The following is a 14722-nucleotide window of genomic DNA, read 5'->3' as shown; positions in this document are numbered from 1 at the left end:
CTCCCTGAGCCTGGTTCTGCCAGAGGCTTCTTCCTGTTAAAAGGGAGTTTTTCCTTCCCACTGTCCCCAAAGTGCTTGCTCATCAGAGGTTATATGATTGTTGGGTTTTTTCTCTATGTATTATTGTAGGGTCTACCGTAAAACATAAAGCGCCTTGAGGCAACTATTGTTGTGATTTGGAGCTATATAAATAAAATTGAATTGAATAAACAAGTTGAAATACTGAGCTAAATTTCTAGCGTGGCTAGAAATGTAAACCTATCTAAAAGCATAGTCGAACAAATATCTGTTAACTAAACATACTGGAGTTTAAAAAGATAAAATTCTTATTAAAAATTGGAAAGTGGCTAAAAGTATGGCTAACTGTTAAAACTGTTAGCTAAAAGTTTAAATAAACACATCAAAATGTTAGCTAAACATCCTAGATAAACAGTTTGCCAAAAGTGAAGCTAGCTGTTTTCTACCACATCTGAGGTGATTGGAGCTTTGCAATCCATACTGTACCAAGAAAATATTGTACACGTTTTTCTGTTCTGTTGTCCAATTTTGCTGAGTTTGTGTGAAACTTAGCCTCAGTTTCCTGTTGTTAGCTGACAGGAATACATACCTGCAGACCTTTAATGAGTGGTTATTTAAGCTACCGTTGCCTTCCTATCAGCTTGAAACAGATCTCCTCTGATCTCTGACATACACAAGGTATTTTTGCCCAGAGAACTGCTACTGACGCAATATATTCTTGTTTCAAATTCCCATTCTTCCACAGGTCATCACGACCGTGTCAACAATCCTACAGTAAATGCACTGTTGTTGAGTTGCTGCCATGTGATAACTCAGTTAGATAGTTGCATTAATGAGCAACTGAACAGATATACCTAACAAAGTATCCAGCCAGTGTCACAGGTAGATAAACATAAATGTAATTAGTAGCTATTAAATAAAGTAGTAACAAAAAGTAGTGGATTAATAGTCTAAATAGGATGTGAATTGTTGTAAATGATTAACAATAAGCCAAATCAAATTGGTAAGAGTAAGCTATTGCTCCAGAGTTGAGTTTAAAATGAGTTGAGACAACCACATTTGAGCTTGAAAGGTGATGGTGATCAAGAGGCTTTTGAGGCCTTCTGTATGTCAGAAAAAAGCTGGGAACCACTGCTCTAATGTATACCTTTATTTTAGAGACTGCTGGCCACAGAGATTTTTGATTACATGCAACTGGAAAAAGACAGACACAGAAAGTTAGTTCTCATCAGGGACAGGACGAGGTTTGTGCAACAGAATAAAAACTGAAATGAAGTCACCAGAGACACAAGGGAGCAGGAAAGCAGATAATTTCACATTGGGCCTCCAGAGTGAGAGATGGGCAGCCCTTAAAAGGACATGGGAGACACAGGATTGGCTGAGACACTAGACTAACAAACCACTGGATTGGTCGGCTGCGCTAAAGTGACCTGCATGGAATGGAGAAACTTTCCAAATAAGGAAGAGACTTGTGGGAGCTGACCTTCATAACACAGAGAGGGAGCTGGAAGACAGAGAGAGAGAGAGAGGGGTGAGCAGACGGAGAGGGAGTGATGAAAGGACACATGGAGGGATGAGGAGAGCGAGAGACCAGGCTGTATGCTTGGGAGTTGACAGCATGGAAACTAAGCGGCTTCAGTGATCCCCCTCATAGAAAGCAGACTGTGTTTCCCAGGAAAGAGCAGCCTGGTATGTTAAACACTGAGAAACAAACAGATAAATACACATTACCCAACATACATACACTCGGAGAGAAGAATTGTTTCCGGATGAGGTCAATCAACCTGTGATTAGATCCTGACTACGGGTGGTGGTGCAAGTGGTGAGTGCGGCTTCATGTGTGGCATACACGGTATCTCTCTTTAGACACACTCTCAATTAGACTACCACACAACTTCCACTTGTAGATGTTAATTAGAGGGTGTGATAATGTGTACACTGCTGTCACCAAGAAAACGACACTGAGAGCAGACGAGGCCCACTCTGACTCGCTTCTAAGTGTCGATGAGTCGAGCCGCAGGGAATGACTCGTACCTCAAAGGGACAAGGAGACCCCTCTCCGAGTAAAGTGCTGCATGAATAAGAGAATTTCTTTTTTCAGTTTCTTTACCTCAAAGTCAGTGGGTGTTTTTGAATGAGCTAAGGTCTGTGTTTAACACAGCGGTCCCCAACCTTTTTTTGCACCACGTACCAGTTTATGTCCAACGATATTTTCACGGACAGACCTGTAAGGTGTCACGGATAAATACAACAAATTAAAACCAGTACCTGTACCAGAAACAGATTTATTCATAACACACGGAAATGACCCAGGGAAACAGAGTTAACGATATAAACAATAAAAAAAAAACAAAAAAAAAAACGATAAAAACCCTGAAAACCATAAATTTCACACCCGAGCCTCAACTCTCAACTCTTGCGGCCCAGTACCAAACGACTGAAGGACCGGTACCGGTCCGAGGCCCAGGGGTTGGGGACCGCTGGTTTAACACAAGCTTTAGACATTCTCATGCTCTGTTCACTAACAAAAAATAAGGAAATGTGTAAATTTAAGGTAAGACTGCAGAAGTTGTAAGTGATGTATTTAAGTAGCAAGTATATACCACACATTTTGTACAGACAAAGTGGTAACTATGCCAACCAAAGATGTGGCATTCATTATTTCATTTTATTTTACCCCAAACCAAAAAATACAACGGTGTTCACATCACTGTCTTGTTCACTTATAGACAAGCAGAAGGAATGCTGAAGACAAGCAAATGCACTATGCACTGCTAGGTTGAGCAAATGGTGCAAAATTTATGTTGTGCTGGCCACTGCACTGTAATTGTGTACCTACTCACCCGGCTATGAGTGCTTTGTCGCTACTGGTCACAGTGCACGAGAGCCTCACACAGTGATTGGGTGATACTTTGCTACAAACCATTAGAAATAACAGGTTTCGTAGTGCTGAGGTGACACTGATACATTGTATCTAAAAGCTCTCCGATGTGAAGGGATTCAGAACATTTTCAAAGCAGCTTTATTGTGTGAAAACTGCCTTGCTGAACAAAATATATGCAAAAATCTTAAAACTTATAGAAAAAAATTGCTTTTGTTAGAGGAACTGTGGCCGTGCTCATTTCTATCTGTACCTACAGTAGAACACACTGTAAACTGGAATACTGAAATTAAATAGATTAAATTAATTTAAAGCTCTGCTAACTAAAACATTTTAAAGTTTTCTTGTACTTTGTTAAAAAAAAATTTTAAGCAGATTATTTTCGATTAGTTTAAACTATTTTGCGGTTTATTTAAGAATAGCATACATTCACAGTCTTCATGTTTGTGGGTGTGATGAGGGTTATTGGGAAATTTTCACCCTATTGAAGTGTGAATCTTACCAAAAAAACAGAATTTGTAAAAATGACGTCTTTTCTTCCCCTTCCTTTCACAATAAAAGTATCTTACATATACACTGAATGACTGCTGTAGATAACACGGTTTACAAAACTGCCTGACCTTTCCCCAATCATTGCACGCACACTTGAAACAGACACAAAAACACTACACTGGACCGGATCACTGGCCTCCTACTTTCCTCCCACCAACACACCATGACTCAACTGGCCCCTAAAAATAGACTACTCACAAAAATAGAAATGATAAATTCCTTTTTAAAAAAATTACTCATTCCATAAAAATTAGGGTTTTTTGTTTTGTTTTTTACACTGAATACTTTCAGTGAATGAAACCAGATCTATGTGGTTGTGATGGGTGTGTTTACATACACAGTGACACTTGGAGTGCGTTCACTGTTTAAATGATTCCAAAGGTCCACAACAGTGTGCGTGCGTTACATGAAACTATTATACCTCTCCTGCTCATTTGACATAGATAGATAATGTTTCTGCTGCCATAAAGAGAATGTGGATTTTATTTCCAGACGTGGCCTAGTTTAAAATTTACCTTAGAATGGACCAATCTCATTCGTGTCACCTGAATTTGAGAGATTCCTTTAGATGTTTAATTCCATAGATCTATATCTGTCTCTCTCTTCTCAGTCATCTTGTCTCTCTCAAGTCTTCAGTCATTCAAGAAACATTTTAAATCTAAAACACAAAATGACAAGGAAAAGACCAGATATGGGTGTCTCTCTCATTCTTATCCATGACAGTAAGTTGTTATTTTTGGTGCCTAAATCAGCTCTGCGGTCAGTGCTGAACTTTTATTCTGAAAGGGCCGGCTTTCAGCAGGCAGACTGCATGCTTTTATTGTGTAGAAGGAGGAGCTCACAGACAGACTGACTCAGAGGGAGAGAGAGAGAGAGAGACTGTGTCTGTCACTGTCTGGCCGCTCACCGCTATATATGCGTCTCCTACCTGAAAGTGGAGCAGTCAGATGCAGTCCACTCTCCTGCAGGGAAATATCTACACCACAGACATTACCACTCAAGGTAAAGCTTTTTCTTTTACTTGTCTAAACTCAGATCTCATTTGAATTAAGCTTGGGGACTTTTCATTAACTTTCAAAAACTCTTTTCTCAGAATTTCTCGAATTTATTTGTATTCTTTAGCTGAAACACTTTGTCTGTAAAATAAAAATAGGGAGCAGAAGAAGAAAAGGGAGGCAAACGACTGAGGTAGAATAAACAGCAGCTTTTTTTCCCTTCACAGTCTCCAGGTTTACCAGCTCAACATGTTAATGTTTAAATCATATGTTGTCAGAGCTGGTGTGTGGTTTAGGAGCAGACGGAGGCTGAGTGTGATAACCATTCATTTCGGAGGCTCTAGAAAGGTAGCGAGTTTGGACTGCAGAGAGAAAAAGAAGAAAAAGGAGAGAAGAGGGGGGAAGAAGAGTAGCATCACTATGAGCGACTTTAGCTGAAGTTAGTTTGTTAGTTTTCTTTCCAGCAGTGCGACTGTGTTTATGTGGCGAGGTTCATTTGTTTGCAGAGCGCCTCTGTGGAGTCAGATGGATTAGTTAACACAATAGAGTCTGTTAGGTGGAAAAAACTTCTGACTTACTCCGCTGTAACTCTTCACTGACTGAGTTCTTTCTCTCTCTGGCTCTTCCTTTTTCTTCATCCTCCTCCTCCTACCCTTCTTTCCTTCCACTCCTGCTGCTAATCCCATTTGATGGCGATGTCTTTCCCACTTCAATCCACCAAAGAATGTCTTCAGCATTCCTTCTATAGAGAAAGGGAAAAAGACCAATCAGGGCTGAGCCAGAGGAGTGGGGAGAAAAGGGAGAGATGGATGGAGGTGTATAGAGAAAAGCAGGGCTCGCTGATTGTGGAGAGCCTCTTCACCTTGCGTATGAAATATGAGCCCAGATAGAGCGCGAGGGGGGAAAATAAGAGAGAGAGAAAGTAGGGCAGAGAGAAAGTGTAAGTGTGTGATCGGGCAGCCGTAAGCTGTTTTTTTGGTGTGGCTGGAATAAGAAAAATGCTCCGTGTTACGCTTTAAAGAGAGGGGGAGAAAGGAAAACAGTCTGGTTCTGTTTTATGTGGTGTGTGTGCAATTAGAGCAAAAGAGAATGAGGAGGTGGAGGTATACCAGGGAAGAGTGGGGCTGAAAATAAGAATGTATGCACTGAGATGAAGAACTGAATGATGGAGAGCGGCTGCAGATGAAGCTGCAGCAGCAGCAGACTGGATTCTGAGCGGCAGACAACCCTGTGAGATTATTCTGAAATGCTCGTGGAAAATTGGAGCGGTTTCTTTGTTAGCTCGCTTTCTCTTTTGAAAGTAAGTAGAGGCGGGCAGATATGAACAAGGGAGTCCAGAGAGAGAGAGAAAAGAGAGCAGGCTACTTTGTGTTGCTGTCAGAATTATTTTCCCAGCTGTTACCATGTGTAAATTTAAATTTCACAACATTACACAACAGATTTGTACATGTAAGACTTAGTGAGTACAGAGAGACTTGCAGTAAGTTTAGAAATTCTCAACATGACACATTTTCTAGGGAAGGATAACACAGAAAGTAAGCAAATGGAAACTTGAGTCAGAAGAGACTCCTCCGGCACATTTAAACAGACAGTCTTACTAACAGTGTGTCAATCTCAGTCACTTTGTCAGACTGATGGTGTGTTTTTGCTTGAGGACATCGGACAGCTTCGTACTGACACACGTAATAGTAATGATGCAATGCTCACCGGTGAAAATAAACAACAGTAGCTGTGAACCAGATGTGTGTGTTTCCATATCTATACCAATTTTTGTGCTGCAATTGTTTGATTTAATCTCACATTTCTCTTGAACTCGGCCTCTGATTTAAGTCACCGTTTGTGTGACACGATTTCCAGGCAGTGTTTGAGTTGTAGGTGTGATACCGGAGCTTAGTTTCGCTATTTCTCTATAAATCATTTACAAACTGCGAAGCCGTGCTGTTACCCAGCCACAGGTGTTTGTAGAAACAAACACACAATAGGGTCTGCTGTAGCCTGAAAGCATAACACCCACTAAAGCCATTCCTGAGTCTTCCTGCTGAGGCTGCTGAGAACTGCAGCCTCAGTTCTCCTCATGTTGTTGTTTACAGAAGGAAACCCCTCATTACTGATGATGTACACTCAACAACTTCCTGTTCTCCCCCCTTCTCCCTCGTACGCTTCCTGTCATCAGCTGGCCAGGTCTAATAAAGCGACTCCGTCTTTTACAGCCAGCTGCAGAGCTAACGAGATGGGCGGCAGATAAACCTGTGGATGGCTCCCAGCTTGCTTCGATAGTCGCTGGAACAGTGGATGAGTTTCTCACGCACTTTGTTATTGTTCAGGAAGCGCAAACAAACAGTACAGTGCAAGCACAGATATTTAGAAGGTTGAGGTCTTCATTTATTAAAGCAGCATGCTGCTGGTAATGACCCACTGCATCTGGCACATCTCAGTGTTTAGCAGGCTGATACATCACAGGGCTGTAAAAGAGTCCTTCAATTAAGTTACTGTCAAGCTGTTCTGGAGTCTGTTTATTGAGCTTTTAGAAACTGCAGAGATGGATTCCTCTTAGCCCTTTTTTTACCCTTCCCTCCTTTTCCTTTTATAAAAAAGGGATTTAAAGACAGGATCCAGCCCAAGGAAAGTATTTTTCAGGATGAAAATAAGAGGAGACTCAAAGGCTTATTGCCTATTTATACCACCAAAAAAGAGAGAGGGCAAAAAAAGACAGACATAAGAGTAATGCTGCTTTACAGTTGGAATGACAGACAGAGGAGCTGGAGCATTTTCTCTCAGCGAAGCAGAGCGCTTTGTGGGCCAGCTGGCTCAGACCAGAACAGCAAAACACAGTGCCGTTGGCTTGACGACAGAGGAACACTTCCCTCCTAATTCAGCCCCGCTCGCCGCAAGGACAAAGAATAAGAGCGAGTGATGGGAGCCTGTTCTGCTTCTCAGCGCATTTTAAACAACTTGTAATCATCTACTCAAGGTATGGGTCACGTTTTAGTAAGGATTCTGCTCTTCTGGAGTGCAGATGGGATGAAGAAGCCGGACATTGTGTAGTGGCTTGTCATGCACTTTGTGGTCACAGCGGTCCGGATGATGAGAGCTGGAGGCTGCACAGCTGCAGGGTCATAGGAGTCTGGAAGACTCCTGGTCACTTGATGTAAATTTTTAAGTGGACTATAAAACTATTCATGTAGCTTCAAACACAAGCTAACATAACATTTTCATGCACTTTTAAATGTGAAGCAAATGTCCAAATGTCCAGTCAAATCCAGTCTTATCTAGTAAAATTAGAGTCCGTCTATGCTAAATGGCATTTAGCTGGAAGTGAAATGCATTTCTGTGGTGACTGATACTAGGAGTATATTGTTGTATAGTAATAATGTATAGTTTGACTTGTAATGAATGAAGATCCCTGGGAAAGTAAAGAGCTCTTTTTAAGACAAAGGGATGAACTCAGTCACAGGATAATATCTGCCCTTCGTCCTGCTCACACAATATAAAAGAGGGGGGGAAACACTAACTTCTCCAACAGAAATACAATACTCAGCTCTCAGAGAGTGTCAAAAGTGTAGGTAAATGCTAAAAAGGTCTTTGAGGTCTTCCCCTGCTGAGGCAGTAAAGCATTGTGTCGAGGAGAGTGGGATGAGGCTTTGAGGAAATTAAGAGTGTTTCCTCTCTGCTGGAGCAGACGGGCAGGGTGCTTATGCCTCCGAGAACACCGCCAAAAAAGGAATCAAACCGCTGCGGAGAGCTGTGAGCCTCACGAGCTGCCAAACTATTCCTGTAAAAGAGCTCTTTTGGTGGAGTCCCAAACGGGAGACCTTTGGGGAATGTAAAGGAAAATGTATACAAAGAGGGGGGGGGACACACTGAATTGATTGTGTGCTCAGTGAGTCCTGTAAGGGGAGCACCAGGTGGAATGACTGCAGATGTTTTTGAATTATTGACTTTTATTTGAGCCAATGAATTCCCTTCTGGGAGTGTATTACCAAAATACTTGCCTAGGACAGCCTATGTGATGATCTCCAATTAAGGGTAAAAGTATGTATGCAGTACCCACAACTGATAAATGGTAGGCTGAATGAAATCACTAAGAATAGATGGCAAACGCTAAAAGGAGTTTGAAACATCTGAACTGAGGTATTGTTGATAAAATAGTTTTTTTTAGTCCATCTGACAGGACTCGTGCCAAATTATGCTACGACTATCAGTTTTGTCAAATTACCACTGGTGACATTTGTAAATCTGTACCCCGAGCCAAGAGGGAGGGGGTTTTCTTTGCATTGTCACAGATGAAAAATAGTGGAAACGCTCCGCTGATTATTCAACATCTGGAAAAGATTTGGGCACGTGAACTTGGTGGACTCTTGACAACACGCACCACTGGGATGTACAGTATATTCTGAGCAGGCAGCCTGTGAAGAACTCATCAGTCTCACATGCACATGTGAGCTGTAGACTCTCAAGGTTTATAACTTTTCATCCTTTTTTCCCAAAGACCTAAGGCCGCCTTCTGATCCTCAGGGAGAGCACCTCAGAGTTCACTGGTGTCCTGTGATTTTCAACGTTAGTTCATTTTAAAACCCTCCTGGTTTGTGAAAAGTTTGTGTCGACAACTGAAACTTTAGATTATGAGTTAGCCTCCATCGCCTCCACAGTGACACAGAAACTGAACGACCACGCCTGTGCAAAGATAAATCGGGATCCTGGCAAAATGACACAGAAATATTGCATTTTTTTTTCTTTCATCCTGCAAATTCAAGGAGCCACACCTTAACCGTGGGGTTTTACTTTTCCACAGCTCTGCTTATCCCCCAGTTTGCAGTCCATCCACTTCCACACTGCTAAACAACAGGAACAGAGCTGTTTTTTTCACTGTTGCACTTATCATCTGGTTCCAGCGCCATGCTTGATGTATTGTCAACAGTCGGGCTTTTTAACAAGTCTTTGTTAGAGGCTGATAAACTATCAGTCGGTGCTGCTCGTGCAGTGGTTTCCTCCCAGAAGTTGCACACATACCAACACTTTGCCCAAGCCTCTGGCCTGACAAGCTGTCACCTTCAGAGCAGAGGAAAAACAGTTCACACAGTTCGACTCCTGCTGACAACTGTCAGGCTGACGGCCGAGTGCTGATGTCATCCTGAAAATGCTTTGCGTCTTTAATAATTTACATCTTAGCTAACTTCACTTGACTTTCCAAACGCTTTGACTCTCCATTGATGATGTTCACATCTGGCCTCCAACCTTCCTGCCAGTTGTGTTCTGACTACAGTTGGATTGAGACCAGACTATTGTGTCATGCATAAACTAAAAACAGATGATTTTGTAACATTTTTACTGTTACCTTGTTATCATCTGCCCCTCAGGTTTGTTTGTTTTTTTTAAATGAAACTTTATTTTCTGATGACTGGTTGTTCTTCACAGGAACGCGGCACAGCTGAAGCAGCTGCAGGACCAGATTCTGTTGGAGCAGCAGGAAGCAGCCAACTGGCAGCAGCAGCAGCTGGAGCAGCAGAATCAGGAAGTCCCACCTCCACCTCTGCAGCCACTTCAGGAAGTATCTCCACCTGCTCCTCCATCCCCACCTCTCCCACCTCCTCCCTCCTTCCAGGAGTTGGAGAACAGCACAGCCATGCAAGCCAGCACATTCAACTATGCCCGGCCCAAGCAGTTCATTGCTGCGCAGAGCCCCGGTGGGGCGGGCTACGTCACCCAGTCCTCTGGCTCCTCTGGATCCAGCCTGTCATCCCCTCTGTCTCCACCCACCTCACACAAGCCCTTCAGCAGGGTCACCATGCCCACCTTCACCAAGGCAGGCAGCCTCGAGTCCCCAAGCTCTCCTTCCTTCCCTCCTCCACCTCCGCCTTTCCTCAGCTCCAGCAGCCTGTCCTCTCCATCAGGTCCCGCCCAAGACTTTCCTCCTCCCCCTCCCCCTCCCCCTCCACCCATAGCCACATCTCCAGCATACTCAGATATGTCTTCGCCTTTCTCTTCCGTCCCTCCATCTCCTGCCTCCAGCTACCTTTCCTCAGTGTTGCCCTCCACACCTTCCACACCTGGCAGCCCCACAGTCAACGCCATGGGTCTTCCTAAAGGCAACGGGACTGTGTAAGTGACATTCAAATACGCTTTTAACCACAGATCTTTTTTTTTTTTTACAGTCTGTCAGCAGCATCAGGCCAGCACAGTCTGTGTGTCAGGCACTAACTGCTGGCAGCTGAGTGCAGAATGTCTGCTGCTGGATGGAAGATGACATGTTTAAATTTTTTTGCAGCATGTTTACAGGAAAATGCCAACTAGAGACCCCACACACATAAACAAAAGTTGCTCAAAAGGTGCAAGGCCCTCACCCCAATCAGAGAAAAAAATATACACAAAGTCCTCGAGATGGAAAGTTGTGTTGAAATTAATATAAACAATAACGTTAGCATATATTTAAAAAAATCTATCACTCTGCAGAGTATCCAGCTGATTTTGCACTCTGCTTATTGAGTTAGCTGATAAAAATCTGTTTGTGTGTAGATAATCCTCGTCTGATGGCGTCCCTGAAGGGAGTAATTTTTTTTTCCTTCCATCAAGGACATTCCACCTTTTAGCTCTTTGCCAGTAAATTTTCATCACTCCCGAACTCCCCCTGCTATTCCTGGCATTCCTGCTGCACTTGTGAGAGATAAGAAGACACGCTGCGGAATGGTATAGCTGGACATGTCCAGATAAGGGTTCATGTTAGAAAGCAAGCAGGGCAGCCATGGAGGAAAGAGGTGCTGAGATTATGTGAGTCACACAGTGACAGGGGGCCAGACCCTATATAGATCTGTCACATACATGCTGTTCAAAACTTCTGTTTACGAGGGGCTTAAAAGGAAGGGGAAGGGGGATATAACAGTTTGTTTCAGACAGTGAAATAATACCAAGTCCTACTATATAATAAATAAAGGTTATTTTGAACTTTTTTGTCCCTCTTTTAGCAAAGCATTTCCAAGGAAGTCCTCTGTCACCAAGACGCCACGCATCGCCTCCGACTCAGACATTCAGGGATCCAAGGATGCGGTCATCCAGGATTTGGAGAGAAAACTGCGCTTCAAAGAGGAGCGCATCAGCAATGGTCAACAGGTATGTGTTTGTATGTGTGTGAGTGTGTGAAATACTGAACAGTGTGTTTGCAGACAGTTACTGAATGAGCTTGTTCAGTAACCATTAACACGGAATAACAAGCGTCCCAACATATCCATCCAATAAAAAATTCAAAGAGCGTTTGGTTCATGGACCCTCAAGGAAATTCATTATGTTTTCTCCACATATAATTGATCCCTTATTAACAGAAGGCTTAGATACAAATGATGCTGTGTAAAAGTGTGTTTTTCTAACTCGCACACTAACCCGCACTGACCCCATTAATCACTGCTTCCAGAGGTTAACCTATGAGGAGAAGATGGCTCGCAGACTCCTGGGTGCTGACAACGCAGCCACGGTCTTAAACACACAGGACACAGAGGAGGAGCCAGTCACACAGGTACGGCAGCTCTTTATCAGGATCCACACACCTGGAGGGAGGAACAAAACAGCACATGCACAAACCTGAAATCACACAGGCATGAAAACGTTTTACCAGCATATCTACTCCGGCACAAATCCCCCTGCTGCATGCATACCACACATGCACCTCTCTGTGTGTCCACTGATACTTCGCTGGTGTCATTCCTATCTCATGATCACTGGCTTTCCTCCACCCCAAGCCACTGTAAACACTGCTGAGTGCACGTTATGAAAGCAGGGTGTAAACACTGCAAAGTCCTCCAGAGCCCTCCATAAAAAGCTCTGTTTATGCAAACTCCTAGAACCAAGTGTAGCTGCAAACATGTTGTTCAAAGGCTCTCTTAGACACCAAATAGTCACTTTGGAAACACAGAAAAGACACACAACATCCCTGCAGAGCTGGTTATGAATTTCAAAGACAAAGAAAGAGAAATTAAAGCTTTAATTAGTTTTTTAGATGTTTCAGTTTATTTCAATAACATTTTAGGCTGGGATAGTCAATAATAATGTCAAATCAGATTATATGGAGACATCACAGTGAGGCATTATCATCCTTCAGCAACATGCACACATAGGTCGCCAGTAAACATCCCCATATCACATCTTGTGTCCACAATGTCAGAGTTAGCACTCTGCCACCCCTATGTGCTAATGCCTCTTTGTATGAGGAGCAACTCAACTGATTAGACCAATACAGCTAGTTTGCATGGCGAAGCTTGCAAAGTCATCAGCACCAGTGCATTATGCCACTTTGTATTTGATAAAGTGTCTTGCATGTGTTTGTATTTTTTTTTTCTTTTGAGAGCAGGTAAGTTTGAACATGCACACAAACCAGACTATAAGAGATGGACGTAGACTATATGGAAGTACCTCAAACTGACGTTACTTAACGTCCAGCAGGGGGCGCTTTATCTGTTTGGAAATAAAAGGTCAGATCTTTAGAATAGAATAGAAGTCTATGAGAAAATGACCCTTCTTTTCCAATCATCTGTGTCCCCAGTAGACACTTTTCTGATTGATTTATGGTCTCAATAACTAGTTTAAAGTCTCTTTTAATACAGCATGATGTTTATTTTCTCAATTTTATCCTGATTTTTATTCGAATAAGCAGTAAAATATACTTGGTAGTAACTGACAATTTGCTAGTGTCATCAGTTTTTTATTTAGATAGATTCGCTTATTAAAATAAGTAATGATGATGGCCCCCAAACTGGAATCCACAAACCAGTGGTTCACATCACCGTGGCTACTTCCATCTTTTATATAAAGAATTTAGCAACAGCAAACTTTAAAACACAACTGTTTCTTGCCCTGTTTAATCCATCATGACAGACACACAAACAAAGCCTCTTTTTCTCCCAACAGGAAGACAAATCATCTGATAGAGACTCTTACCCTGAAAAGGTTATTGACACCTTCTCCTGGTTTTTCTTTCACTCTAAAATATCACTGTGTCAAGCTATGCACACAAAAATCATAAACGTGTACACTTTAACTGAAGCGGGATCAGGTGTGGTAGTTATCTCATTAGGAAACAAGTGTTATAGAAAGGATACAGGGATACAGAATTTGTTACTGATCACTCAGCTTTTATATCCACTGGTCGCTTTTTGCGGTTGGTTTGCAAATATTCACAAAAGAAGAGTGTTTAGTGTTTGTCCTTATCTGCACCTTTTACTGCCTATTTTTATTTAATGTGCAATATAAAGTTTAGATACTAAAGCATGTTGAGAGCTTAATTGCAACATAATCAGCAGATTTGGTTCTACCACATATGTTTGTCCTCACTTTGCTGCCATCACAAAGTGCATGCTGTAGTTTTAGGCCACATCTTTACTATTTTTGAAGGCAATCTTACTTTGAAAGATTTTAACATGGAACCAGCCGCCTCGGTATTATTACTGGATAATAGCTCGCCAGTTCAGGACTTCTGTAATTGCTGTGATCCTAAGCAGCACAGCGAGTTCAGGAGGATATATGCTGGCTCTGCAGCTGTGCCCGGAGGCCTGTCATTATCTGTGTGATGTGTCATCACAGCAAGTTGCTCTGCAGATGTTCTCCACTGCCTCCTCAGAGTTTCAGCGCTGAAAGATTGATGAAGATGATGAGATAGAGGAGTGCCTCATGTGGGTAAAGACAGTTAGGAAATTGGGAGAAAGTTGGTAGTTTCAGTAACCTTGAAGACAGTTTTATGAGTTTGTAAAAAGTTAAAATTGGGCAAAATGGGTTGTATCGATAGCTGTCCTCACGCTTTTAAATGCACTTGCACTCGCCATGGGTTCACACAAACCACTCACTCTCTCTCACTAATGTAGTGTTTTTGCTGCACAGTTTGTCTAAATCTATTTTTTGTCTCTCTTTTTTACTTATTTAGGAATACAAAGTGTCGAGCTTTGAGCAGCGTCTGATCAGTGAGATCGAGTACCGTTTGGAGCGTTCTCCAGTGGAGGAATCGGACGATGACGTGGAGCACGATGAGAACTCTGCTGGCCGAGGGGTGGCACCATCTTTTGACCAGAAACTCAAACACTACAAAGTCTTTGAGGGCATGCCAGTCACCTTCTCCTGCAAGCTCAAAGGAGACCCCAAACCAAAGGTGAGAGAGTCTACGTCGAATTTAAAGAACGTCAACACACTTAAACACAGCTGGGGTGATTCATTTAATGTTATTCTGAAGCATTTATTAAGGTTCAAATTCCTGGCTTGAGGGGGTTCCTGATATGTGATGGTGCTGATGGAAAGTGTATAT

At 42.5% G+C, this 14722-nt stretch overlaps 1 protein-coding gene across 4 annotated transcripts in view; it reads left to right on the top strand.

Moving 5' to 3' along the window:
• The window catches only part of palld (palladin, cytoskeletal associated protein), a 67765-nt gene that overhangs the window by 45114 nt on the left and 7929 nt on the right, over positions 1 to 14722 (top strand). For 3 of the 4 annotated variants that reach the window (XM_005478847.4, XM_019351809.2, XM_013267783.3), the window contains 5 exons: positions 9862 to 10545; positions 11406 to 11550; positions 11849 to 11950; positions 13339 to 13377; positions 14348 to 14569. In XM_005478847.4, coding sequence (XP_005478904.1) covers positions 9862 to 10545; positions 11406 to 11550; positions 11849 to 11950; positions 13339 to 13377; positions 14348 to 14569 — 1192 coding nt within the window. The remainder of the gene's footprint in view (positions 1 to 9861; positions 10546 to 11405; positions 11551 to 11848; positions 11951 to 13338; positions 13378 to 14347; positions 14570 to 14722) is intronic. The other variant, XM_005478848.4, reaches the window with a different exon arrangement.

This window comes from Oreochromis niloticus, linkage group LG23, assembly GCF_001858045.2.
Source record: "Oreochromis niloticus isolate F11D_XX linkage group LG23, O_niloticus_UMD_NMBU, whole genome shotgun sequence".
NCBI lineage: Eukaryota > Metazoa > Chordata > Actinopteri > Cichliformes > Cichlidae > Oreochromis > Oreochromis niloticus.
Note: the sequence above shows the minus strand (reverse complement) of the source record. Positions and strands in the feature narration are given on the sequence as shown.